Raw genomic sequence first — 27,212 nt, forward strand, 5'->3', positions numbered from 1 at the left:
CCATAACTCAAATGTTGGGTTCAAATATATGTATTTTTTGCATAGGCTGGCCATTTTATGAGCAGGTTTAGAATTTAGCCTCATTTTACGATGTGTAAACATAGGCATCTTTGTTTTAAAGAAAATTTAAAAAGCCTTGAGCAATGGCCAGATTCGCAAATGTCCTTTAGTGAATTATCAGGTTAAATTAAGAGGAATTTTCAGAAACCACTATTGTTTAGTGGCTATTAACTTCTTATAGCTAACATACACACAATTACTTCCTATCGCTACTATTCTGTTGTTACAGTAGTGTATACGCTATATTCACGCTATTGTATTCATGAATACAGTAGCAAAAATCGCCTAAAAACAGGGAAGTCCAGTTGTACGCGACTGTATTCAGATGTATTCGCGCCATGTATTCATGAATACAGTAACAATAATTACCTTAAAAATATGTCTGTCTAGCTGTCTAATAACGGAAAGAGGATCAATTAACGTGATACACTCCTAATATAACTCAACAAAATCAATTCTAACACGCCTCATTATCAACCCAATTAATTAGAATGATTTTCAGATGCTAAACATAAAAACAAAGCATTGTCAATTCAGCTTCAACATAACACAATCTGCAGAGCTTTAGAGATTCGGTCAATTTTTTTTCCTGGTATAGTTCGAGTTTTTTATTTGACCGTCATTGATAGAATTTTTTTTTGCCCGGCATTCATTTATACAAGTATTTACAGAATATTTAGTAATTTGATTTACTATATGGAAAGATTAACAATGGAAATTCGTCAATCTTAAGTGGAACAATGAAAATTGTTATGTCGATTATTCGATTGGGGGGATATTAAAAGCATATAGTAAATCGAATATTCCCTATTTTATTGAAAGCATGTATTCAATCGGTATAATGTATATGTTAGTTTAAATTATGGTGTAATGTATAAGAAAGTTACAATGTGATACCCTAATACATGTATGAATACTGCCATTAATATGAATATTTATTGAAAGCATGTATTCATACATAATATATATAATCAACCTAAGGGTGGCATGTGGGCCGGTTAGGACCGGGCCCGGCCCAGAACCACAAGCCCATATGGTTGGTGGGCCTAAACGGTCCTAACCAAATAGGACCGGGGCCGTGGGGAGGTGGGCTGGTTAGTGGGCCGATCTTGTGCAATAGTTCCACGAGACCGGGACCGTTTGGGACCGGGACCGGCTGGGAAGTGGGCCGGTTCAACCGGTCATAACCGGTCCTAAACGGGCCCAACGACTCCAAATATAAAAAAAAATGGGCCGTTAAGGCATTTAAAAAGTAGCCGTTTGTGCTGCCAAATTAGCCGTTGGCTATTTACAAAATAGCCATTTACCCCCCTCCCCTCCCCCCAACTTTATTTTAACCCCAGACTTTTTATAATTACACTTTTTCCCTATTTTCAACTATAAATACCCCTCCCCCCTTTCATTTTTCTCACCAAATCATCAATCTCTCTCTAAATTTCTTCTATAATTTGTTACTTTATTGTTGCGATTTGTGAAAAATTGTGAAGTTGGTGAATTGAAGTCTTCAAGTCTTCAACAATAATTAATTTTAAAAAAGTTGTTCGTCAATTCGGTAAACTCGTTCCAACTCTTAAGTTATAATATTATAGTTTTGTTTGTTTTATTTACTTTGTATTGTTTGATTAATTAAGATGGAATTTTCGTTAACAAAAATATTTAGTAAAAATAAGGGAAAATTCAAGAGTTGTGAATCTAGCGGCCAATCTATTCCAACTCCAATTCCACGGGCTCCCCTACCCAAACACCATACCCGTCCTCCACCTGCTCCTATTCTTGATAGTGATAATACTTTATTACAATTTACCGAGAGTCAATATTTGCATAATGTTGGAGGTGGTGAACAATTAAACCATGAATATATGAATGCTTCTTATGGTAATCCAACTGTTAATGAAAATGATGATGAAGAAATATATTTTGATGAAACACAACCGGATGACGATACACCCACTAGTCCTGTTGCTGAAGTTAAACCAACTAATAATAATCCAAATGATGCCCCGTCTAAACCTCCTGTTACTACCCCTATTTTTTCTAGACAACCTTATAAACGGAGCGAAACATCTCTTGTTTGGCCATTTTTTACATAACTAAGAGAAAAAAATAGGCTAAGTGTAAAACTTGTGGCAAAGAGTTAGCTCTTAAATATGTTGGAGGTCGGGGGAACGGGAAGTTTGAGGAGACACATATTGCTACACCCTCAAGATAAAGTTAAATATCTTCGTATGAAAGCCTTGTCCGAGAGGACAAGTGTACCTAGTCAGGCTGACCTTAGTATCAGTTCAAATCAATTTCAATCGAAAATTAACACTGTTACCAATGGTATTTTATATTATGATCCAAGAAAAGATGGGGAAGAATTGGCAAAAATGGTTAATGTTATGTGCTTACCCTATAGTTTTCCTTCTAACCCTCACTTTGTGCATTATATTAGAAAATTTTTTAATCCTACTTATAAAGGATGGCCTCGCATAACCATAAAGAGCGATATTTATAAATATAAACACGAATATGAACAATAATTGCGCTATTTATTTACTCGTATAATTTGTCGTGTTGCTATTACTACAAGTGGTAATGACTGTGATTATCTTACTGTTACCAGTCATTGGATTGATGAGGATTAGATAATGAAAAAGTGCATTATTGCTTATAGAATAATTAATTCATGTCACATAGGGCAGTTTATTTCTAGCACGGTTACGGATATTTGTAGATATCTTTGCATTAGTGATAAAATAATGTCAATTTCAATGGAAAATGCTACTAGTAACACTAATATTGTAGCCTTGTTTACCACTACACTAAATCCTGCATTTAGTAACATTTTTCATGTTAGATGTATTTGTCATATTTACCATTTAATTGTGGGTGATGGTATGAGAATTTTAAATGTTAATATCGAAAAGGTTAAAATGGCTCTTAACTGGCTTTTTTATTCAAACCGTAGAAGTAGACTTAGAGAATATTTTAAAAGATGCGATGAATTTGGCCTAAGAGAACGAAAGGTTCCTAAAGCTTGTCCAACTAGATGGAATTACATGTATGAAAGTTTAGTTGTTGCATATGAATATAGAAACCCCATAAACTCAACGTTTAACGCTCATGTAAGTGATGATTGATGATGATGAGCATCTTACAGATGCAGATTGGGCTAGTGTTAAAATGCTTGTAGATTTTATAGAAAATTTTCATATTGCTACAAATGAATTTTGTGGGCAATATTATCCTACTATTTCTAACTGTTTAGTTTATATTGCAGAACTTGCAAATTTGTTTGCTTATTTTTCAGAGGGTGGGGAAATTTATGAACAAGCTATTGATTCTATGAGAAAAAAGTTTAAAAAATATTTTTTCCCTATTCCCCCTATTTATAGTGTTGCTGCCTTGTTAAATCCTACTATGAAATTAGGAGGTCCTTAGTTTTGGTATGAAACTGTTTATAATGGTTTAACACTTGAAGAGGAGGAGTTGCCTAAACTTCCGGAAGCAATAGCCTCAATTAAAATAAATGCTCAAACTATTTATATTGTTTATCAAATTGCATTAGATCATGCTAGACCAAATGTTCCAACTCCTTCTTCTTCTAGTTCTCAATCATCTAAAAGAACCGCGGGAGTAAGAGCACTTACTGCTTAGGCCGGGTTCAGGGGTTCTCAAGGTTCTAATACTAGTGATTGTTCACAACTAAATGAGCTTGAAATTTATTTGTCACAGGGAATTGAGGAAGTGAATCCCGACGGCTCCTTTAATATTTTGGAATGGTGGAAGGACAAAGAAAAACACTTTCAAATTCTTTCAAGGATGGCCCGAGACATTTTAACTATTTAAGCTTCAACAGTGGCATCGGAGAGCGCTTTCAGTTAACCAAGACTTCAACTCGGTGATTATAGAGCGTCTATGAGGGAGAACTTGGAAAAATCAGTATTTTTCAGAGATTGGATCCGTTCAGAACGAGGAAATTTTGGACTTGCTGAATCACAACTAGAGGTAGGCGAAGCTTACGAAGAAAATGCTAGCTGAACTTGTGGAGGATGCAGCTTCGCCCGGAAGCGGTGATGAAGAAGCTTCTTTTCCGCCACCACCAACGGAAATTCCTCCGAACCTTGAAGGATTTATGAAATTTGTAAGAGATACCATGTAAATTAATATGTAATATGTATTTTGGCATATCTTGATTAGTTTCTTTTTCTTCTCAATGGTGGTATTAGCACCTTGTTGTGCTCATTCCATGGGGGGAGGAAGACTAAGAAAGATAATGCCATGTTTTGTTAATGCTATAATAAAATTATAACGCATTGCTTTGAATATATCTTTATAATATTTTTGTGTTTAAATTTGAATTAAAATATTTAGGTCACAATTCTATAATATAATTTTACAAGGAATTGCCTTAGATAAAAATTTTAAAAAAAGAATAGAAAGTAACCGTTGGGCTCACTTAGGCCCACATAGGCCCTGGACCGGCCCACTTAGCCCGGGACCATTAGTTCGTGGTCCCGATCCCGGGCTGGTTCTTACAAAAAGCCCACGAAGCCCGGAACCACTTAGGATCGGCCCACGAAGCCCGGTTCACTTTGGACCAGCCCACGAAGCCCATTTAGGATCGGGCCCGGCCCACATTACAGCCCTAAATCAACTTACTGCCTGCATTCAGTTGTATTTAATTGTTGTATTTAGTGTGTTTCAATATTTGTTCTTTTACTGTTGCATTCATTATATTCAATGTTTGTATTCACTGTATTCACCATTTTATATTGAGTGTATTCAATTGTATTGTATTAGCAGTATTTTAGTTATTCCTAATACATGTCATTACTATTGTATTCAATATATTTCATTGGTTGTATTCATTGTATTTCTATTGTATTCAGTGTATTTTACTGTATTCGCTGTATTTCAAAATTAGATGTATTCACAGTTTATACTATGTTTATTTCAGCGTTTATATTCAGTGTATTTCAATATTTATATCATGTATTCATGCATACTGTATGTACCATGTATTCATGGACAAATACATGTTTTGTACATATATCCAAGACTTATGTTTCTCTGTTTAATGTAGGTTGTACCATCGACTGAACATTTGCACATGGTGAATGATGAAAGAAAGCATTACACTATTTGCCTCCAAAAGAAAAATTGCAGTTGTGGGAGGTTCCAAGTGGACGAGCAACCATGCCTACATACTTGGACTATCTTGAAAAGCAAGTTTCTAATGCGGATGACAATTGCTCGGACTATTACAAACTAAGGTCTGTTGTAATGACATACGAGGTCCCCGTGTATCCTCTCCCTGACCAAAGTGAAAATTGAATATCGTTGAAGACTTGAATACTTCAATTCACCAACTTCACAATTTTTCACGAAATTGCAATAATAAAGTAAGCAATTATAGAAGAAAATTAGAGAGAGATTGAGAGAGATTGATGAATTTGTGAGTAAAAATGAAAGAATGAGGGGGTATTTATAGTTGAGAATAGGAAAAAGTGTAATTATACAAATTTTGGGGTTAAAATAAAGTTTGGGGGCCAAATGGCTATTTTTGAAAGTGCCAAATGGCTAAAATTGCAGGCCAACGGGTACATTTTAAATTTCTGACCGTTGGCCCTTTTTAAAAAAAAAAAATTTAAAAGATAGTCGTTGGGCCCGTTAGGCCCGTTAGGCCCGGTTGAACCGGCCCAGGCCCGCCTGCCGGTCCCGGGCTCGCGGGCTTTTTGGTAAGGACGGCCCACTGTGGGCTTTTGGACCGCTAGAGACCGGCCCGTTTGGCCCGCCGGTCCCGGGCTGGGCCCGGCCCACAATACACCCTTATATTAGAGGAAGTTGTCTTACCACCCAAATGGAAGAGACCTCCTGGAAGGCCAAAGAAGAAGCGTGATAAGCCATTAAGTGAATTGCTTTAGAATAAAAGTCAACATTGTGTAGTATATGTGGGTAGGGTGGACATAATAAGCGTACTTGTAGAAATGCCCCACGTAGGAATTAGTCGATGTTCTGATTTTAATTCCTTCAATCACTGGTTTTGGATTTGTTCAAGATTTTCTATTACTTATTGGTTTATAGATGCATTTGATTGTTCCTGGATGAATTTTTAAAGGTAGATGACTAAATACATTATTGTGAAGTATAATAATATGTATAAAATAAAAATGATGTATATATACTGAATGTGGTTAAATATATTGCTATATTATAATTCATAATACATTTGAATACAGAATACAGCTATGTACATGACTAAATACATTACCGTCAAGTTTCCTGATACCTTAAAAAATGATGTATATATATATATATATATATATATGTATGTATATGTATAACGGGACATGTACATGTATTGTAAATGGTTAAATACATTATTATAATTTAATTCAAAATACATTTGAATACATAATACTACTATGTACATATGAATACACAAATATAAAAATACAGCAGAATACATACAGGGAACTTGTATATACTGTAACTGGTTCCAGTACATTTAATGTATTTAATCAAAAAATTTACTAGACTTCAAAAATAGATAAGTACAACTAAATATGAATATATTGATTACATAAAGATCTAAAAAAAGTTCATGTATTAAGCATAACTAGAATACTGTTAATACAATTACATTTGATTACATTGTTTTCAGCACTTTTAAAAAAATAGTAACGTTAAAATGGATTATTGAATCATGAGAATTTGAATACGGAAGTATATAAAAAAAATTAATGTATTCTTAATAAAAGTTACATTAAGACAAAAAACACATTCAACAAAAAGGTTGCATAAAATCATGATCAATTAAGTAATAAGCTGAAAATACAATGTGTAAAACAGAATATTATCCTATAACTATCTTCACAAAAGTATCACATTATGTGATTTGCTTAATAATCTTTGTCGGTGCTTCATTGTTGCTTATCGCATCGGTGTCTAACTTTCGCATAGCATAGTCCCAAAAGAGTACACCATATCTTAGCCAGAGTAAATTAAAAATGGGTCAATAGAACTTTCTTCAAGCTCTAGAACCATGAAGCACCTGAACAACTGATGTTGAACCTCACAATGCTTCATATCGAAGAATATACCAAAACAGGTAGTACCAAATAGTTTGTACTGCTCTGGACTAAGTTTTTTTTAGGTCGAAGATTATGTTGGTGTTAGTGTAGGAACTGATATGTGGCTATGAAGTAGGCGGGTTTTTAACAAAGAATTTTATTTCCTGTACACAACACAACAAAAAAGATAATTACAAGCTTGAAAATACAGATGAATACAGCTAGGTTAGCACATTACTTTAATTATTTAATGTAGGTTGTTTATGAGTTCAAATACATATAAATACATGTATGTATGAAACACATTATTTTCATTGTATACAAAATATAGTACATACAAAAAAATGAATACATGAATACAGAACGTAGACATGAATACATCAAAAATACTGATTATGACAAAAAACAACTTTGAGTTATGACAATAATGATAGAACTGTTAGTGTATTTAAAATTATTGTTTTATGAACTCAGATACATATAAATATATCTAAATACAAAAAATAAAAATATTGTACAAACTAAAATGAGTGTATGCAGACTCAAATGCATATAAATACATCTACGAATACCTTGTCCATCTATGTTTCCGAGCTACTTCCTTTAGCGACCTCTCTTCCCTTTCTCCCAGAAGCAACATCGATAAGTTTTCTTCTCTTTTTCAAATGTAAGTTTTGTACATAAACTTGAGGAACATCTGGAAGTGTTGAATTATTCAAAGATTTATCATCTTGACCTTGCTTCATAGGGTTATTGCGTATTTTTGTTCGTCTTTCGGCTTCCATGATTGTTGATGAACCTGCAAATACAGGTTCCTCTTTAGTGATTTGCAAATCAAAAGATGACCCATCAAAATTGAGTGCTCTAGTGGGTATACATCGTGTAACCCTCTTCGAAGTTGTTGAATGAGCCATTGAAGAGAAAATTTAAAGTTTTATGTTGAAAACCTAACAATGGTAAAAATTTAAAAAAAAAAAAAAAAAAAGAGTGAAGAGAAAAAGAAGAAGCGTGAATTGGCCAAAAATCCCAAAACTTTAACACTTACAAGTGGTTTTTTGGAGCAAAAACGTTGAAAGAGAGAGAATCGTGCTTTAACAATCAGCACAATCTTGTTGTGTGAGAGAGAGATCATGGAGAAAGAAAGAAGAAGAATTTGGTGAGATTTTGAGAAAGAATAATTGAAAGAATGAGAGAGAAAAATATAAATAGCGTATTTAACGCCTTAATGGTAGTGTATACTATAAATACCTATTTTACAATAAAAAAATAAAAGGTAGTTATAAAAAATAATATTTTAAACGGGTTTTGATTTATAATAAATAGGATGTATACCTTTGCTACAAAAGGTGAAATTTCCTTAAATTTATTTTTATTTCTTAAAATCGATTGAAGTTTCATATCCAAATCGACTAACGGATCCACAAAAAATTATCACAGAAAACACGAATAAGATAAAAGTTGAGTGCTAAAGCATGTGTCAATTAATCAAGTCCCAATTTTAAAAAGTGCAACAAGTAAAGCAGTAGGAATTTATTCACAAATGAAAATCCATAACTTCGTAATACTTTTTTGATTGGGTTTCTGCCCTACACTATATAACTCACTTATATTTTTAGTTGCCTTTAATGAGACAAGGATAGAATAAAATTTACAAATGTTGAAATAGTTCTGTAAACTATTAACTTGGTGTTTTTTCATTCTTTCCTTTCATTCATCTAATCTTACTTTTAACTTGTTCTTAATATATACTCGATCGAACAATATCAACAAGAACCAAACTTTAAATTAATATAGATTGGAGTCGTTTGGTACGAGGAATAAGGGATAATAAATCTTGGGATTAAATTTAAAATAAGTTTATTTCATGTTTGGTTAGAATAAAATACGGTATAACTAATCCGGAATAACTTGTTTCCGACCCCGATGGTATAATGAAGGATAATTCACCTATTAAAGGGAAAAAAAGAAGACAATAATGCACCTACAAAAGATCATAAAAAAGGTATGCACATTTTGAAAGTTATTGTTTACTCACTTCATTTGAAATGAGTGGTGGTCCTTTATTGTTGTTAAAATGAGAAATTCAGATCTTTTTAATGTTGCATTGAAGTTCGATATGTAGGTAATAAGTGAGAATCCGAATAACAATTTCCAGTATCCCTTGAGCCATGTGATGCAATTTGGAGCTAAAATTAAGAACTCAGAAGTTAAAGAAGAAGAAATGGAAGAAGAAACTATCTTTAATTTTGAAAAGATTGTGGTCTCGTTTAATCCTAAAATCCTCAAAACTGGTGCATCCTTACAACTGCCGGTTGGTTCTCTCGAATGATGAGTACCAAATCCAAATGTACATATTAGAACTCCTATAGACAAAATAGACAAATTTCTGAAACAAATAGAGTTACAAAATTTGACTGCTAACTCGAGGCAACTGTATCTCTTGGACAAGTATAGAAGGTAGACTAAAGGATAGCCCGGTGCACTAAGCTACCGCTATGCGCGGGGTTTGGGGAAAGACCGGACCACAAGGGTCTACTGTACGCAGTCTTATCCTGCATTTTTGCAAGAGGCTGTTTCCATGGCTTGAACCCGTAACCTCCTGGTCACATGGCAGCAACTTTACTAGTTACGCCAAAGCTCCCCTTCAAGTGTCGAAGGTAGACTATCTGTAGTAAGATGCCATGATGTGAAGTACGACGGCAGTAAACCCAGTTACAAGCAATTCCTGCATGCGCAAAAAATTCATTACCATGGGTAAACAATGTATAAGCAGTTGAGGTTATATCATGGTATGGATGTATGCCTGCCTTTTATGTTTTCCTAGGAAGAGCTTATGAACCATCTAAACATATTAACATTATAACACTAGCACAAGTATACAGAAGCACGCACCAAAGTACACTATGAAAACATGTGCAAGAGAGCAAAACACAGGCGGACTCAGAATTTTAAGCTCTATGGCTTCAACCTTTAATGTTCTTTGCACTGAACCCATTGTACTTTTAAAATTATATTATGCGTTCAGACCTACTATCTGTTGCAATTTTAGTGAATTTCTCCACATCAATTTATGCTCCGCATTGAAGGTACTGGGTTCATGAACCCAGCGGCACAACTCTCCATCCGCCTCCAGCAAAATATATCTTTAGCCTTCCTAGTCGGTGCAAGGTGACCAACTGAGTCATTTGCCAAAAAGGCTAAATTAACAGAAAAAACAACAAAGAAGGTTTTGGTTTGGTATGGTATAAAGATGTTCTCTAGGAATATGTTTTTGGTGCTTCTAAAGACTACAGTTGGACCTTAAGAAAGAATTGATGGCTAATGGAAAACATAAGTTATGCCGATCTGCGACTAAGTTCAAATCGACCTCCTCCTTTGACCGCATGGAGGTTTGAGAACTGAGCTTTCTTCTTCGACCTAGCCTGAATTCATTTAGACAAACTAATCCAGACCGAAAGCATTTTTTCTTTAGCTATTCATAGGATGAAGAATAAATCATAACTATTCACTGATAAATGCAGCAAAAAGATGATTCTTAAGATAGATAAAACATCATTATCATATCTATCATATGCAAAGCCTTTGCTCGTGCAGCAGTGGTAAAGGTTATGGTGGAGGTAGATCTTCCCTTACCTGATTGTTGTACAGAAAGACAGGTATGAAACCATTAGCATACTCGATCAGATTTAGGAGACCAGTATACCCCTGTAACAGATGAAAGGCACAATTGTAATAAAATATTTGATAAAGACAGGCAATAAATAGGTGAAATATTCCAAGATGAGAGATGATTCAGAAAGCAAAAGGAAGGTTCTTTCAGAATGAGTTTCAGGATGGACCGACAAATTTGTACATGTACTTGTTATATTACCAACAGCACCATTTCTCATTCGTGAATCAGTTAATATCTGATTGAGCAGGAATCTTGAATACAGTGAAGAATTTTAGCCCCAAAGCTATCACCGAAATGTTCATTCATGATAACCTTTTTGTTTTACTCTTCCTATTTCATCAAGTTAATAGTTAGTTTTCAAATACCTTTTGAACATTATTTATCAAACTTCTGATAGCTACTTCTGCTGCCTAGTAGTTTAGAGAATGCAAATGATGGGAGCCAAAACTAGTGTGTGGAAGAAAAACTAGTCAATATTCAGAAGAAGCAAAATTGCTTGGAGTGGAAAACAAGTTGGATATTGAGGTGTCTGCAAAAAAACAGTTTTTATCTTTTTACACACAAAATCATCTATCATTTCCCTTGTCGAAGGAAAAAATCACCTAATGTTTCCATTAGCAGGAAAGAACAGATCTAGTCAGCGGAGCGACAATTAAATAGCTCCTCGGCATTGGACAAACCCCAAAGATCTGTATGCATACTGAAATTTCTTAAAAGAAATAGCAAGAACAATGCCATATAAGAGTGGTCTAGAGCAACATAGAAGCAAAATAACTTGGGAAAATAAGGGTGGATGCACTAGGAAGGCTTTTCTGTGACCACATGGTAAAAGGTCATATGTACTAGGATAAGTTGGAAATCCATTGTGTTAAAACAAATCAGGTCCTAATCCTGAACTTTTCCGCAAGATACAACACCAATAAAAGATGCTATTGATGACAAAAAAAGTGTAAGGCAGAAGACAGAACGTGAAGCTGAAATTTTGAACTCTCATCTTCATATACATGCTGAGGACGAACAATTGCTGTCAGAAGGTCATCTATAAATACCATAATTAATTGGACAGTCACTATATATTACTCTGACAGACAAACGTACCAAGGATGCAAGGGCTATACAACCAAAAACCAATGCAAGAGAACGAAGCAGTCTTTTCCCCATCCTCAACATCCGTCCTTCATCTTCACCCTCCTCCTGAAGAAACCCAGCGAAAAAATGAATGCACTTGAAAGAAATACTAAACTTCACATTACTGAGTGACATGTTAGGAAGTTCACTGACACTCATGTTGAAAACGGGAAAGAGACAACAATGACTATTTTATGTATACTTAAAGTAAACTTGATAGAAGAAAAGTTTACTTACTGTAAAAGTGGGAGATGGAGGCTCAAATGCTTTTAATTTCTCAAATATCCTATATACAAAGACGAAGGCCAGAAACTGTAATGGTTTCCACTCAGCATTACGCTTTATAAAAACCCAAGCTATCTGCAAAAAATAATACAAAAAACAACATAGTACCATTAAGAGCATGAGGGCCAATATTTCATTAAATCAAGGATGCAAACTGCATTTAACAGAGAGTGGTGATAGTGATAGTACTATTAAGCTCTCAATAGATCGTTATTTTCAAGTCAACCATATCTATTCTGGTATTTTGAAAGGAAAATACTTCCAATTTTAGTAACATTCACATAATTTTCTGAATTTTCTAATTTACACTTCTAAATGAATTTATCCACGATTTTACACCAAGCATTTGTGAATTAGCATCATAAAAGTAAAAATGATAACCACATTGAGATGGAGGCATGAATATTCTACTAGTACTTACAAATACAGCTGAAATTGCCAAGTTGATTTTCATATCTTTGTCATCGGATTTGGTGAACCTGAAAGCACAGCAATGATAAAATTCAACAAAACAATTAAAATTATACCTAAAGAGGGTAAAATAATCACACAATCTGCTGCATAAGATTTTGTACCAGTAAATGTGAAGCAAAGATATTCAAGGGACAAGGACTGGAAGGAGAAGAAAAACTAACAACATACTGAAATGTTTGCATATTAATAGCTTTAGTTGTATCAGTAAGGCATTTATTAAAAGGGCTACCCGGTGCACAAATCATCCCGCATTCACGCAGGGTTGGGGGAAGGGCCGCACCCAAGTGGTGTAGACAACCTAACCTAATGCATTAGTGGATGCTTCCACGGCTCGAACCTGTGACCTATAGGTCACATGGAGGCAACTTTACCGTTGCTCCAAGGCTCTCCTTCCGGTAAGGCATTTAGTATATGCTAACACATACAGGCATTAGCATTTTATCACGCAGCAAGGCATTTACTATATGCGTGATAAAGATGCTAATGCCTGTTATCACAACAGCCAACTAACTTCAGCAAGTGGAATCTATATTAATTGTTAAATATTTAAAAATAAGTGACAATTACATATAGTTGCAAGCAAGAAGAGTTTATCTAATTTCGAGGAGCTACTATAATGAAGTATTATTGGCAAAATACCTACCGTGGACCCCATGGCACAATAGGCTGCTTATCAGCATATCGTATCTCTTTAGATACCTGAATTAAAAATGACAAACTTAAAAGAGAAATCAGTATCTGTACCTAAACAAAGCTAAACAGCTAAAGCTTAGACAGATAAAACATCACTAAAGCAAGTGTATATATAACCCCTGCATTTATTCCAGGCATAGAAGAGAAAGCTAGTTTCATATAGTAAAAGGTAGGGAAAAGTTGTCAAAATAGAAAAGAAAAATAAAGAATTGACTATATGGATGTTAATCAAGAATGAACTCCCGGAAAAAAACTATCCACCCATTATATTACATAAACAGAGAATACAAAAATATTACAAAACCGAAAGAGCGACCACATGTTGCCAGAACCACATACCACTAGGGGTGTGCATTCGAATCGGTTTATCGATAAATCGAATCGATTATTTGTTATCGGTTTATCGATTTATCGATTTCGATTTCGATTTCGATTTCGAAATTTTCCTTATCGAGTTATCGATTTCGATTTTGCCCTCTTCGGTTATCGGTTTATCGATAAACCGATAAGATATACTAAAAAGACAAAAAAAAAAATTAATATTTTTTTTTCTATAATACCCTTTCCTTTACCCTAAGTCCCTAGCCCTATTATTTCCTCTACCACATTTAAGGAATGATCATATTTAAAGCTCAAGGGAATGAAGTTCAAATTAATGGAAAACAGAATTAGCCGTGATGATGTATTTTTTTTTATACCGTTGGAGTGTTGGTGGCATACATTTGATCCCTTACTTTAGTTTCGTTGCATGTGCTTGTTGACACAATTTTTATGTTATAAACGGTGTTCGTCTTATTTTAGCTTCTTTTTGTCCATATTAGTTAGGCGTGTTTATAGCGATATACTTTCCGTGGAATCCCGCAAATTTTCTTATTGGTGTAATCGATAACCGAATTGATAAGCCCCAAAAATCGATAAATCGAAATCGAAAAAATCGAAACCTTATTGAAACGATAACGATAAGCATATGTACAACTCGATAATCGATAAGTAATTATCGATAAGGGTCAAAATCGAATCGATAAATCGAATGCACACCCCTACATACCACTACTACTAATATATCAGCTTACACTAAAATAAAAGAATACCTTAAACGAGCCATATGTGACACCCTTCTTTCTTTTCGTCAACTGTGACATCATGATCGTGTCGTAAGCCTTCTCCAACTGAAACAAAAAACAATTTTACAACGCTTACTTGGAGTGCTCCCTCCTAACAACAATCACACATGAGCAGAATAAAGCGAGCAATACAGCAATTGCCAAGCATAATACCTGAGCAAGAGCTGCTTCATCACCCCTCCGCTCGGCATCCTTCCTTCTTCTTGCATATGCTGCCTTAACCATGTCAAATCCTTCAATAGGGCTTACACCCAGAACCTGTACAAGAACATGTTTAGCACAAAGGGCCACTGATGCAAACACCTAACTAAGAGCTGAACTTTAAGAAGATATCTGGGTCAAATGTGATAATTGCAACTTACCTCATAAGGATTAGAGTCGTCGCTGGAACTAGAACTTCCAGCGGCTGAAGCAGCAGCACAGACCATCCTTTTATCCAGTCGAGATTTTATGGAAAACCTGATGGATTCATGTCTGATTACACAGTCAGTTGCTAAAGGACGAAATGCAATCATAATCAACAACAACAACAACAAAACCAATGTAATCCCACAAGTGGGGTCTGGGAGGGTAGTAAGTACGCAGCCTTACCCCTACCTTGTACAGGTAGAATGGTCGTTTCCGATAGACCTCGGTGCCAAGCAAGAAAGCAATATAACAACAGTATAGAAAAGAAATGCAGTAGTGTAAAAGTAGTGTAAAAGTCAGGGAAGCAGTTGCAACAGCAACATAGTAGAACAACCAAAACACAAACAATCTAAGAATATGGAAACACTAGAATTTTCTTTTTAACAAATACTACTACTAGAATAAATGAAAGACACTCAATGTCTACTAGCCTTCTACCCTAATCCTCGCCCTCCACACCCGCCTATCAAGGGCCATGTCCTCAGTAAGGTGAAGATGTACCATCTCATGCCTAATCACCTCTCCCTAATACTTCTTCGGCCTACCTCTACCCCACCATCGTCAATCTCTCGCACCTCCTCGCTGGGGCATCATAAGTAGTTAAAAGGCTGCAACTTTAACCTCACTTTCCATTGCCATTTTACAGTTCAAATCTCAGCGAAAGCAAAAACAATATATCCATTGGCGTTGCGTGTTCTTCAGCATATGAATCCTCTATTATCCATTCATCTCTCAATTATGATAACATAAAAAATTCCACTTTCGTGAGTTCAACTAAGATACTAATAAAGAACCGTTTTTTATTAATCCTATTTCTTATCCTATCCAACTTTTTTGCAAAAGCCAACTGAATTTTTAGCAACTCCAATATGAAACAACAGATATGAATTGCTAATAATCCATATATTACAAACTACAAATAAAAACACAATGTGATTACAATTTACAACATCCAGCAAGGAAATAAAGGGGGAGATATGATGGAATTTGACAGTTTTTCGTTATAGTGTTTCTTAAAATTACCTGAGGAAAGATAATGATAAATTTGAAGCTGGAATAGAACCATTTTTGGGTGGAGAAATTAGAGAGGTAGTCTGGGGAAATTGAACAGAGTTTGATGATATTGTCAGCACCATTTTTGAGCTTATCAGCTCCTCTTTACTCCCTCGTTATCACAGAGGACTAGGGTTTTCTGAGTTTTCAAAAGCCTTAGCAGGAAGCTGTTGGTTTTCTTGTTCGGTTGTTCATCAGCCAGCAATGTCCGATAATTAGAAAATTTGCTAGTCATCTGCATCGATGAGTTCGCGTGGCCTAATGGATAAGGCGCTCGCCTCCGGAGCGGGAGATTGTGGGTTCGAGTCCCACCGTGAACGGTCAAGTGCTACATTTTATGATTCTTTTCTTTAATTATTATGTATTAAAGTTGCTCCTATTTTTTTTTCTTATTCTTTTGATCATTTCTCAATTACCTTTTCCTAATCGTCACTAGGTTGTGTTACTACTTCTTTTTACATGGATTCTTCTATCGTATTTCCTTCTCTAAACTGTTGTGCTTATATTTTTCTTGAGGCGATGGTTCATTAGAAACAATATCTCTACCTTCACAAGATAGGAGTACGATATGCATATACACTACCCTCCTCATGCTGAGGCGAGGCCAGAATTTCAAGTTTATGGGTTCGGAATTCTAGTTGTTTTAAGCTACTGGTTCTAAATTAATAATCTATATATATTCAATGAATTTTTTAAGACAAATACAAAGTTCGAACCAAAGCTACTGAGTTCGACCGAATTCGCTCAGGACACTCTAGCTCCGCCCCTGTCCTCATGCCCCACTTGTGGGACTCTGCTGGATGTGTTGTTGTTATTGTTGTAGTCATCACAAGGCTGAAAGTGCTCAAGTATGAAATTCATTTTCTGTCGATCAATTATATAACCGATTTCTTTTTTCTTCCATTAACTTTCCCATAGTGTATCACTAGCTTGCTACTCTTGAGATTTGTAACTTTATAAGGGCAACAAGAAGAACGTAGCAATTTTTCAGCTATTAACTGTATGTGTCCAAATTTGGCAACCACAACAGTAACCAAGTAAGACGAGGAACGAGGTTATCATGACGCAACGTTTGATGGTCGTCGTGACAAAGGACGAAGACCAAGAGCGGTCAGTCGAAACGAGATGTTAACGATAGTTTAAACTTAGGGGGAGACAGTAAGAATATGTTTTTCGAATATTCTTTATGTTGTACTTTTTAGGGTTTCTTGGGAGATTATCCCGTATAAATAAGAAGAGTTAGTAAAGAAAAAGGGATCCGAACAAGAGACAAAAGAACACTTTGTAAAAGACTCATCTGAAAGAATATACAAAAAAGGCCTTATTCATTAATTGCATAACTCAAGTATACATTGTTGTTTTATATTGACAAGATCCAAAGATTCCTCAATCATCTCATATCCCTTTTCTTTCCACATTGTTATCAAGAAAAGAGGCTTTCCGAAAGATCTCAATAATTGGGTAGCAACTTCCTTTGATTACGCCGATCGCATTCACTTAGATTGATTGCACATTTATGTTGTTGCATTTATGAGCATCAAATCGACTCAAACATATTAACTAATGTCTTTCATCTCGTCTATTCTATCTATCATTTGGTCTAGATTTTATTACCCTTAACTAAGATTCACTCCTCTTCTCATCATTAATTGATTTAGTCAAAAGGTTTAGTACTTTTTGGTCAAACAATTTGGCGTCGTCTGTGGGGAGATCTTTAGTTAAAATTTTAGTTTCATCTAGATCATAAAAAGGGATAGCCATCTTTTCCTAGCTTTGCATAAACTAACAATGACGGGAAAAGGAGATGCAAGGTTAAAAGCGATAGCGGGTGTCACGACCAACATCCTGAACACCATCAACAAAGACGGCAGGGAAGACAATGAAAACGTGACACCAAACGCTACACCTAGGAGAGACGCTTCGCCTCCCCCACACGAAAGCGTAACTGCTTCACGCGAAAAGGAAGCCTCCACGTCTACAACAGGAGAGGCACCACCGGCGGTAAAAAGACTACTGGAAGAATGGCTAACAAACACTCTGAACAACATACTTGATAAACCCGCTCAAAGGGAGAACAGAGACGTTGCACACGTAGATGTCACGACAATCGTTGGCGAACAAGGTACCCCCCCGAACAGGTAACACTCATGCCACTGTTGATGCAGGTAATGACGCACTCGCAGCCATTCTAAAGAAAATGGAGGAAATAGAAAATGAGAACAAGGCACTCCGTGACCAGATGAAGGAGCACCAAGAAAGGGTCGATAAAATACCAGGCGCCCCAAAGTTGTTACCGAAATGGGACGTCGGTCGATTCATTGAGCAACTGTACAATGAGGAAGCGGCCCCCCACGCCATACCAAAAACCTTCAAAATTCCACCAAACCTGAAAATATACGACGGTACTACAGACCCAGAAGATCATATCATCCACTACGTCACAGCCGTAAAAGGCAACGATCTTTCGAAATAACAAGTACCATCAGTGCTACTAAAAAAACTGGCGAAACCCTAACAGGGGGAGCCCTAACCTGATACTCACAACTAAAGGCGCGGCCAATAGCCACGTTCGAGGAAATGGCGGACAATTTCGTCGCTCATGCAGGATCTAAAAAGGTGGAAGCCAGGGTAAACGACATATTCGCCATTAGGAAGATGTCCGGCGAAGGACTCAGGGACTTCCTAGCCCGGTTTAACAGGGTGAAAATGAGCCTACCGAATGTATCAAAGGGGATGGCGGTAGCGGCCTTCCAGAACGGTCTGAGCAAGAATGGGTCGAGAGCAACCAGAAAGCTATTAAGCAGGCTCATGAAATACCCTCCCACCACTTGGGAAGAAATCCACAACGCCTATTGCGATGAGGTAAGGGCCGACGCTGATGATCTCAATGGCCCGATCCAACGGCTGACGTTAGTACAAGCAGAAACAATAAAGGATCGTCGTAATGACGGTCGAAGGGATCTGTTGGGTCCCCGTCTCGGCCGAGATATCAGCCCTACATCAGAACAACCATCCCACCTCCCCCGCGGAACGCGGATGGCCCTCCTCGGCACACCGCGGCACAGCGAAACGAAAGAGGTATGCCTCCGCTCTTATCTGCTCATAATTTTTGTGTTTCCTCCTCAGAAATAGTGTAACCATTGAAGAAGCTCGGCACGAAAGTGCAATGGCCGCAAAAGATGAAGTCCGGCCCAAGCTCGAAAGTCAAATATCCTCTGCGAATTCCACCAGGAATGAGGTCATAAAACCGAGGACTGCATAGGTCTGAGGCAGGAGGTAGTGAGAATGCTAAATCAGGGACACCTGAGAGAACTAATGAGCGACCGAGGACAAGCCAACTTTGCTCGCGGACGCGAACAACCCAAGGACCTCCAAAACTGCCCTCTCCCGCTCGTACCATACAAATGATCATCGGTGGAGGTAACGGGACAGCAATCAACCATGTAAAATTCACCACTACACACAAACTCTAACGGTCGATTACTCATGAACGGTATGATGACCTCGAATATAGTATCCTATTCGATAAGTCAGATACCGATGGTTTCTCTTTCCCTCACTACGATGCTCTTGTCATTACTTTACGTATTTCAGATACCGATGTGAAAAGAATAATGGGGGACGAAGGAAGCGGCGCATGTATTATCCATCCTCGAGTCCTCGTACAGATGAGGCTCGAAGATAAAATAATACCGTGTTGCATAACACTAACGGGTTTTAATAATGCAGTCGAGCAAACTTCTGGAGAAACAATGCTACCCGTTCTATCCGGAGGAGTCACCCTGGAAACAACGTTTCACGTCGTGGACCAAGACACAACCTACAACGCCATCATAGGGCGCCCATGGATACACGCCATGTGAGCCATCCCGTCAAGTCTCTATCAAGTAATCAAGTTCCCTACTCCATAGGGAGTATTCAATATCTGGGGCGAACAACGCACCGCACAAGAATGTTATCGCATCGCCTAAGATTGCGCACACACCCAACAACTAAAGGGAGCGAGCGCGGAAGCATAGCAATTAGCGATGTCAGGAACCAAACTCGACATACAGACAGACGTTATCAAGGATCCCGACATCATGGAAGCCGCCAAGTCGACCATAGAAGATCTCGATCCCATCCAACTAGACGACAACGACAGCATAAAAAAGGCTTACATCGGGCACAATCTTTCAGAACCAGGTAAGTTTCATAAATTCTTAACTGACAGTGCCGATTTGTTTGCTTTCTCCCATTCAGATATGCCAGGTATCCCGAAAGACATTGCCACGAACAAATTGAATGTTGACCCCCTCTATCCACCGGTGCGGCAAATGAGGAGAAAGTTCAACGCTGCAATCAACGAAGCCGTAGCGAAGAAGTTGATAAGCTGCTCGCCAATGGCTCCGTCCGAGAGTCAAAGTATCCCCAGTGGGTCGCCAATATGGTCATAGTGAAGAATAAAAATGGAAAGTGGCGGATGTGTGTTGATTTCACGGACCTAAACAGGGCATGCCCAAAAGGCTCCTTTCCTTTGCCACATATCGACCAGCTCATCGACGCAACAGCGGGACATGAGTTGCTAAGCTTCTTAGATGCCTACTCGGGTTACAACCAGATCCTCATGGAGATAGAGGACCAAGAGAAAACTACTTTCATCACTCACTCGGGGACGTACTGTTATGGAGTCATGCCGTTCGGACTAAAGAATGCGGGGGCGACATACCAAAGGTTAGGGACCAAGATGTTCAAAGATCAACTCGGCAAAACAATGGAAGTCAACATCGATAATATGCCAGTTAAATCGAAAAGGAAAGAGGACCACATCGATCACCTGAAGGAAGCCTTCGACATTCTGAGGCGGTACGGCATGAAACTAAACCCCAAAAAATGCGCCTTCGGTGTGACTCGGCAAATTTCTCGGTTTCCTGATATCACAAAGAGGCATCAAGGTCAATCCAGACCAGATCAAGGCCATCGAAGGAATACCCGAAACGTTAACCAGCAAAAAGTAGGTACAAAAATTGACGGGTCGGATAGCTGCCCTGTCAAGGTTCATCTCACGGTCATCGGATAGATGCCACAAATTTTTTAATGTGCTAAAGAAAGACAACGGGCTCCAGTGGAATTCAGAATGTGTCGACGCCCTGAGAAAACTAAAAACATACTTCTCCTCACTGCCATTACTCGCCAAGGCAGATCCAGGCGAATGCCTCCTTGTCTACCTAGCCGTCTTCGAAGTTGCGGTAAGCGCGATTTTGGTCCGCGAAAACAAAGGTACGCAATCTCCGATTTAATATATCAGCAAAACCTTAATTGACGCCTAAACGAGGTACCCCCACCTCGAAAAATTGGCTCTGGCATTGGTCATAGCTTCACGGAAGCTTAGACCATATTTTCAATATCACCCCATAAAGGTGGTGACGACTTTCCCCCTCAGGATCATCCTGCACAAAACCGAACTGTCGGGTAGATTGGCCAAATGGGCCATAGAATTGAGCGAGCACGACATAACATATCAGTCGCGAACTACGACAAAGTCGCAGGTGTTTGCCGATTTTGTCGTCGACTTTAGTACAGAAATATTGTCCGAGGTCGAGCAAGGAGCGCTTCGCACCTCCCTTGGACGACCCGACCTCTGGGTCCTCTACATCGACGGCGCATCTAATGCGTCAGGGTGCGGACTGGGACTCGTACTTGAAGTCCCAACGGGCAAAGTGATTCGCCAATCTATACGGTGTCCCAAAATGACTAACAATGAGGCCGAGTATGAGGCCGTAATTGCAGGACTGAAACTTGACCTCAAATATGGGGCACGATGAGTCATCCTTCGATGCGACTCACAACTCGTCTTTAACCAAGTTACCGGGACTGATGGGTTCTCAATGTCTTCAACTTATGTTTTTTGTGTTCTGATGATCTAACAAACTTACTGTTAAGAACCAGATAAGAAACTTGACTCACTTGGTACACATTTTAAATGAACTAAGTTCAGTCTGAACTCCAGCTAATGAACTACTACAAAGAGGAATACGACAGGGACCTGATCCCTTGGCACTCTCTGACAGAAGTACGAGTCAACAGCTGAAACGCAATTGCAGAGAGTGACTGCCTGCTACTGTTCACGCAACAATGCAGCAGTCATTTCCCATTGAAGAGGCTTGTACTATGAATTGACATCATCCTTGTGATGTCTTTGGTAGTATAATAACATGATGCAAGGCACAAGATATTCACTCGAGCATTTAGTGATATTCTCTCAAGCATTAAAAGAGTCAATCCAGCATTGAAGTCACAAGTGTGTCAAGAACAAAAAGACAACTCTACTAAAGGATCAGTTTCACAATGAGTCTATGTGTATCCGTAGTTGAGTTGTAATCTTGTTATTTGCTCTTCATTGTAACTCCTATCTTGCTTTCTTAGAAGCTGTGTTTTAGGAAACCCAAAAATCACAAACCTTCTAAGTTTGTGTTGTGACTAGAGTTAGTCATAAGTTAAAGTCTTTGTAACTAGTTAGTGACAAAGTGGCTTGTGGTAAGTGTACTACAAGTTAGTTGAGTTAAAGTCTTTGTAATAGAGTCATTACAAAGTGTCTTGTAATAGTGTGATTACAAGTTAGTGAAGTTGAAAGCCAACAAGTGTAGGTTTTTGTCCCCTTGAGTGGGATTTTTCCACGTAAAAATCCCGTGTCTCTTTTACTTACTGCTTCCTAGTATTCTTAGTGGAAAACCATAGAGGACTAGGTACTCTATAGTTTGGTGGACTCATATAAACTAACAATTGGTATCAGAGCACATTCTTTCTAAAAGGTTAACACCTAAAAAGAATCTCAATGGCTGCTCCACCCAACCTTGAGGAAGGACAATCAACCTACAGACCTCCTAGATTCAATGGTCAGTACTACGGCTGGTGGAAGACTCGTATGCATGACTTTATAATGGCTGAAGACTCAGAATTGTGGGACATCATCTGTGATGGTCCACATGTTCCTATGAAGAAGCTTGGAGAAACTAGACCAATGGTGCCGAAAGACAAAAAAGAGTACAGTGATATTGATGGAAAAGCTGTAGAAAAGAACTATCGTGCCAAGAATATCTTGATATGTGGTATAGGACCTGATGAGTACAACAGAGTCTCAGCTTGTGATTCTGCCAAAGAAATATGGGAAGTAGTGTAAACCGCACACGAAGGAACTACTCAGGTTAAACAGTCCAAGATTGACATGCTCACCACTGAGTATGAGCTCTTCAGAATGAAAGACGATGAGTCTATACAAGATATGTGCACTAGATTCGCATCCATCATAAATGAGCTTCATTCACTTGGAGATGTTATTCCCAGAAACAAGCTTGTAAGGAAAATTCTCAGTGTTATACCTGGCTCCTGGGAGAGTAAGGTGAATGCCATCACTGAAGCTAAAGATCTACAAACTCTAACCATGGATGAGCTGATTGGTAATCTGAAGACATACGAGATGAAAAGAAAGAAAGACAGTGAAAGGAGAGAGCCAAAGAAGGAAAAGAATCTGGTGCTCAAGGCTGAAAACAGTGACTCAAGTGAAGAAGATAGTGATATGGCCTATCTTACTAAAAGGTTTTAAAAGATGGTTCGAAGAAATGGTGGTATACCAAAGAGGGGCAGTTCAAGTAAAGCAAGGAACAATGATCTCTGTCACAAGTGCGGAAAGCTAGGGCATTTCATCAAAGACTGTCCACTTCTGAAACAGGAGGAATACAAACAAAACCCTGACAAAGCAGCAAAAAGGAACCCGATGCCAGACAAATGATTCAGTCGAAAAAGTGCATCTGACAATATTGTGAAGCAGACTCTTGCTGCTTGGGGAGACTCCTCCAGTGAATCAGAAAGGGAACCAGATGCAGAAAACAGCTCCATGATGGCAGTAGAAACTTAAGCAACAAAATATGACTCACTGTTTGCACTGATGGCTCAGTCTGACGATGATGAAGAGGATGAAAATGATGAGGTAAATTTTAGGGATGTTCAGGGAAATCTGAAATCCTACTCTTCTAAAGAGTTAAGGTCATTAGCAAATGTTCTAATTGATGCATATTATAGTCTTATTAATGATAAGGAGATCTGACCATAGAGCTAGGAGATGCTGACAATCTAGAGATGACCTGAGGTCTATGTAGTGGATCTAAATGAGCCAATAGCTAATCTTGAAAAAGAAAAGGAGGCTTTGAATGAAAAATATAGTAGTGTAGAAAATGAGAGAGTTGACTTGATGGTATGGTTGTTGATTTGAAGAAAACCATAGAAAGCTTTAGCAATGAAAATCACACTCTATTGCAAGCTATTGAGCAAGAGAGGGATGATTTTTTAGTGATAATCATTGACCTAGAGGAAACTATTGAGAGACTCAAATCAGAACTTAGGCCTACAAGTATTGAGAAAGGGAAAAAAGTAGCCAGTGAGTCACACATCAAGCTTGAAATGGAATTTGAATAAATGTTAAAACTAGTATATGTGGTGAACTTGAGAAAAATAGCCAGCTCAAGCTAAACTAAAAAAGGTAAAAAATGGATCTTGAGAATCTCTCAAATGACCTGGTCCTCTGATGTTGTCACTGCCATGTACTTCAACAATAGTGGAAACAGGCAGGGAATCGGGTTTCAAAAGGAGAAAACAACAAGTATGTCACAGTTTCTGATAAACTAGCTTTGTACCCACTGTGGGAACAATGGGCACTTCAAAGAAATTGCCAAGCAGGTTTCAATCTGTTCAGAAAAACAAGTTGTTTTTCTGAAAAAGTGACTACTAAAAAGGGATCAGGTACCACTCGCAAAAATCGCATTATTGCCGACATGGACTAGAAAGGCTCTTATCCACCCTTTTCCTCATTACAAGGGACCCAAACTAGTTTGGGTTCCAAAATCTAACCCATAATTGAGATGTGCAGGGAATAGTGAGAGGAAGCGGACTGCAATGGATCATGGACAATGGATGCTCAACGCAAATGACTGGAAACACCATGGATTTTCTCTCACTAAAAGCCCTGCAAGGAGGGGATGTACCCTTTGGAAATGGAAAGAAGGGGTACATTCTAGGTATCGGGAAGAAAACAAGGTAGAAGTTCGTGTCCAAGCTGGTGATATAAGCTGCTTGAATACAGTTGATAATGATTCGAAGACTTGGCATAAAGGATTGGGGGCATACAAGCATCTCACTTCTGGATAAGTTGATGAGGAAGGACCTGGTCCATGGTCTGTCAAATTCAATGTTCAAAGAAAATGGAATGTACAATGTATGTGCTAGAGGAAAACATGTGAGATCATCCTTTAAGCCGAAAAAGGGATGTCATCACACCGAAACCATTTGAACTCCTTCATGTCAACATGTGTAGTCCTATAAGAACACTGAGCAGGAGTGAAAAGAGGTATATCTTTGTGATTGAGGATGACTACTCAAGATTCACTTGGACACTGTTTTTTAGGACAAAAGATGAGACTCCGAGGTATGTGTGACCTTTGTCAAGAAAATCTAGTTGAAGATGGGATTGAAAGTAGCTTACATCAGATCTGACCCTAGAACAAAATTTGACTACGCAAGGACTCCACAGCAAAATGGTGTTGTTGAAAGAAAGAACAAAACTCTAGAAAACATGGCACTGACAATGTTCACTGTCAGTGGAATAGCAAAAATTTCTGGGCAGAGGCAATAAACACTGCGTGCTACTTGATGAACAGGTGCATGATCAGATCTCTCCTGAACAAAACCCCATATGAGTTGCTGAAGGAAACCCAAGCTGACTCACCTAAGAACATTTGGGTACAAATGCTATGTTCTCAACAATGGAAAGGATCAGCTTGGTAAATTTGATGCCAAGAGTGATGAAGAAATATTTCTGGGGTATTCTTCTCAAAGTAAAGCTTACAAGATATACAACAAGCAGACACAATGTATGGAAGAAAGTGGTCATGAGCTATTCAACAAGACTCCTTCTAACAAGGGAGGAAACAATAATGATCAAGATAATGAACCACTTTTGGTTCCTGGGAGAAATCTGATGTTTCAAATGGCAAGGGTAATATGATGAGTCAGATGAAGGAGACAGGTAAAGACAATGAAACTTCGTCCTTCACTTCTCAAAAGGAACCTGGTACTTCAATTATTATCAACTAAAGCTGAAGAAAGAGTTGGAGATGTAGTGCAAGAGACTTCACAAGTAGCAGAACAAGAAGTGCAAGGAAACGCACTCAGTTCCTCTACAAATTAAAATCTCAGCTCCCATGAGGAAATGCACCATTTTGAAGGAAACAAAGTTATCTGGCGGTCAAGAAGAGCACATCTGGAATGACTCAGTCGATTGGTTCATCTCATGGGATACGAGGAAATACAACCCAGCGAGTCTCTCAACAGCTGAAGCAGACACTCTTAACTTAGAAAAGAACCTGGTCCATCAAGTGGATCAAACTCATTGATGTCTACATTTGTCTCAAAAATAATGTAAAGGGGACTTATCTGTATGAGACTTTGCTGCACAAGAACATCAAGTTGCAGATATCTTCACCAAAGGCATTGAGCGAGGAACATTTTGAAAGAAACAGGGTGAAGCTAGGGATGTTGAAGCCTAATTGAGAACCGGATACCTCATCAATTGGCTATGAAAGTCTCTTTCAGGTAAAACTAGCTAAATTGTTTTTTGGCCAAGCCTAACTCACATCGATACCGTTGCAGGTAAACACGCATGACGATCAAAGAAGCTAAAGGTACAGTGATGAACTACGAAAGAAGAGTTGCTAAAATCTTTTTCAAAAAACCGTTCGAACATCAGGTTCCTGCACCATAGGTTAGTAGTAATGTGTTGTCTTGCATGCTTTCTCAAAAGGGTTAACAAAATTAATTTGCCATATCATCCGACTTCTCAAAGTCTGCATGTCATGTCTTGTCTTTCAAATCCCTTCACCTCCTCTGCATGATAACATTTTTCCATAAACCTACCGCCGTTTTTAAAACCCTTCAGAACCCGTTTCTCTCTCTTCTCATCATTAGCTTCCCAGAAAACTCTCTTTCTTTCTCACAGCAAGCCATGAACCTTCATCTTTTGTGTATTTCTGTGATCCTCTCTTCATTTCTTTTTCACTCAACTTCCTTACCAAATCCTCCTACAATGGCAATCGAACGATCGCTTCTTTCTTCCACCATTAACACCACTCTCATTCCCTCATCATCCTTAAAATAATCACCAGAAATTCACTCTTCCACTTTTCCCAATGCTACTGCACCTACACCTGGTCCCTCCTCACTTCATAT

General features: G+C 38.0%; 1 protein-coding gene and 1 non-coding gene across 3 annotated transcripts; one reads left to right on the plus strand and one right to left on the minus strand.

Annotated features, from left to right (window-relative positions):
- Window positions 1–9,672: 9,672 nt before the first annotated feature.
- Window positions 9,673–16,116, minus strand: LOC109209266. 2 transcript variants are annotated; one of them, XM_019372509.1, is made up of 10 exons: window positions 15,927–16,116; window positions 14,858–14,954; window positions 14,649–14,753; window positions 14,463–14,540; window positions 13,322–13,377; window positions 12,626–12,683; window positions 12,157–12,279; window positions 11,890–11,985; window positions 10,752–10,823; window positions 9,673–9,843 (listed from the first exon to the last, which is right to left on the minus strand). In XM_019372509.1, the coding sequence occupies exons 1-10, from the start codon at window positions 16,037–16,039 to the stop codon at window positions 9,781–9,783; spliced, it is 861 nt and encodes a 286-aa protein (XP_019228054.1). In that variant the 5' UTR covers window positions 16,040–16,116; the 3' UTR covers window positions 9,673–9,780. The 2 variants fall into 2 exon arrangements, with proteins under 2 accessions (XP_019228054.1, XP_019228053.1); XM_019372508.1 differs by having other exon boundaries at window positions 14,858–14,969.
- An 87-nt stretch (window positions 16,117–16,203) lies between these two features.
- On the plus strand, window positions 16,204–16,276 carry TRNAR-CCG. Its single transcript has one exon. It is a non-coding gene; the product is annotated as a tRNA-Arg (tRNA).
- Window positions 16,277–27,212: the final 10,936 nt, after the last annotated feature.

Source organism: Nicotiana attenuata, unplaced genomic scaffold, assembly GCF_001879085.1.
Source record: "Nicotiana attenuata strain UT unplaced genomic scaffold, NIATTr2, whole genome shotgun sequence".
Lineage (NCBI taxonomy): Eukaryota > Viridiplantae > Streptophyta > Magnoliopsida > Solanales > Solanaceae > Nicotiana > Nicotiana attenuata.

Coding starts and splice junctions, on each gene's coding strand:
- LOC109209266 (XM_019372508.1), bottom strand. CDS start 16,039: ATGGTGCTGACAATATCATCAAACTCTGTTCAATTTCCCCAGACTACC. Junction 14,754..14,857: donor ACGACTCTAATCCTTATGAG/GTAAGTTGCAAT, acceptor GTTCTTGTACAG/GTTCTGGGTGTAAGCCCTAT. Junction 13,378..14,462: donor TCACATATGGCTCGTTTAAG/GTATTCTTTTAT, acceptor TTTTTAATTCAG/GTATCTAAAGAGATACGATA.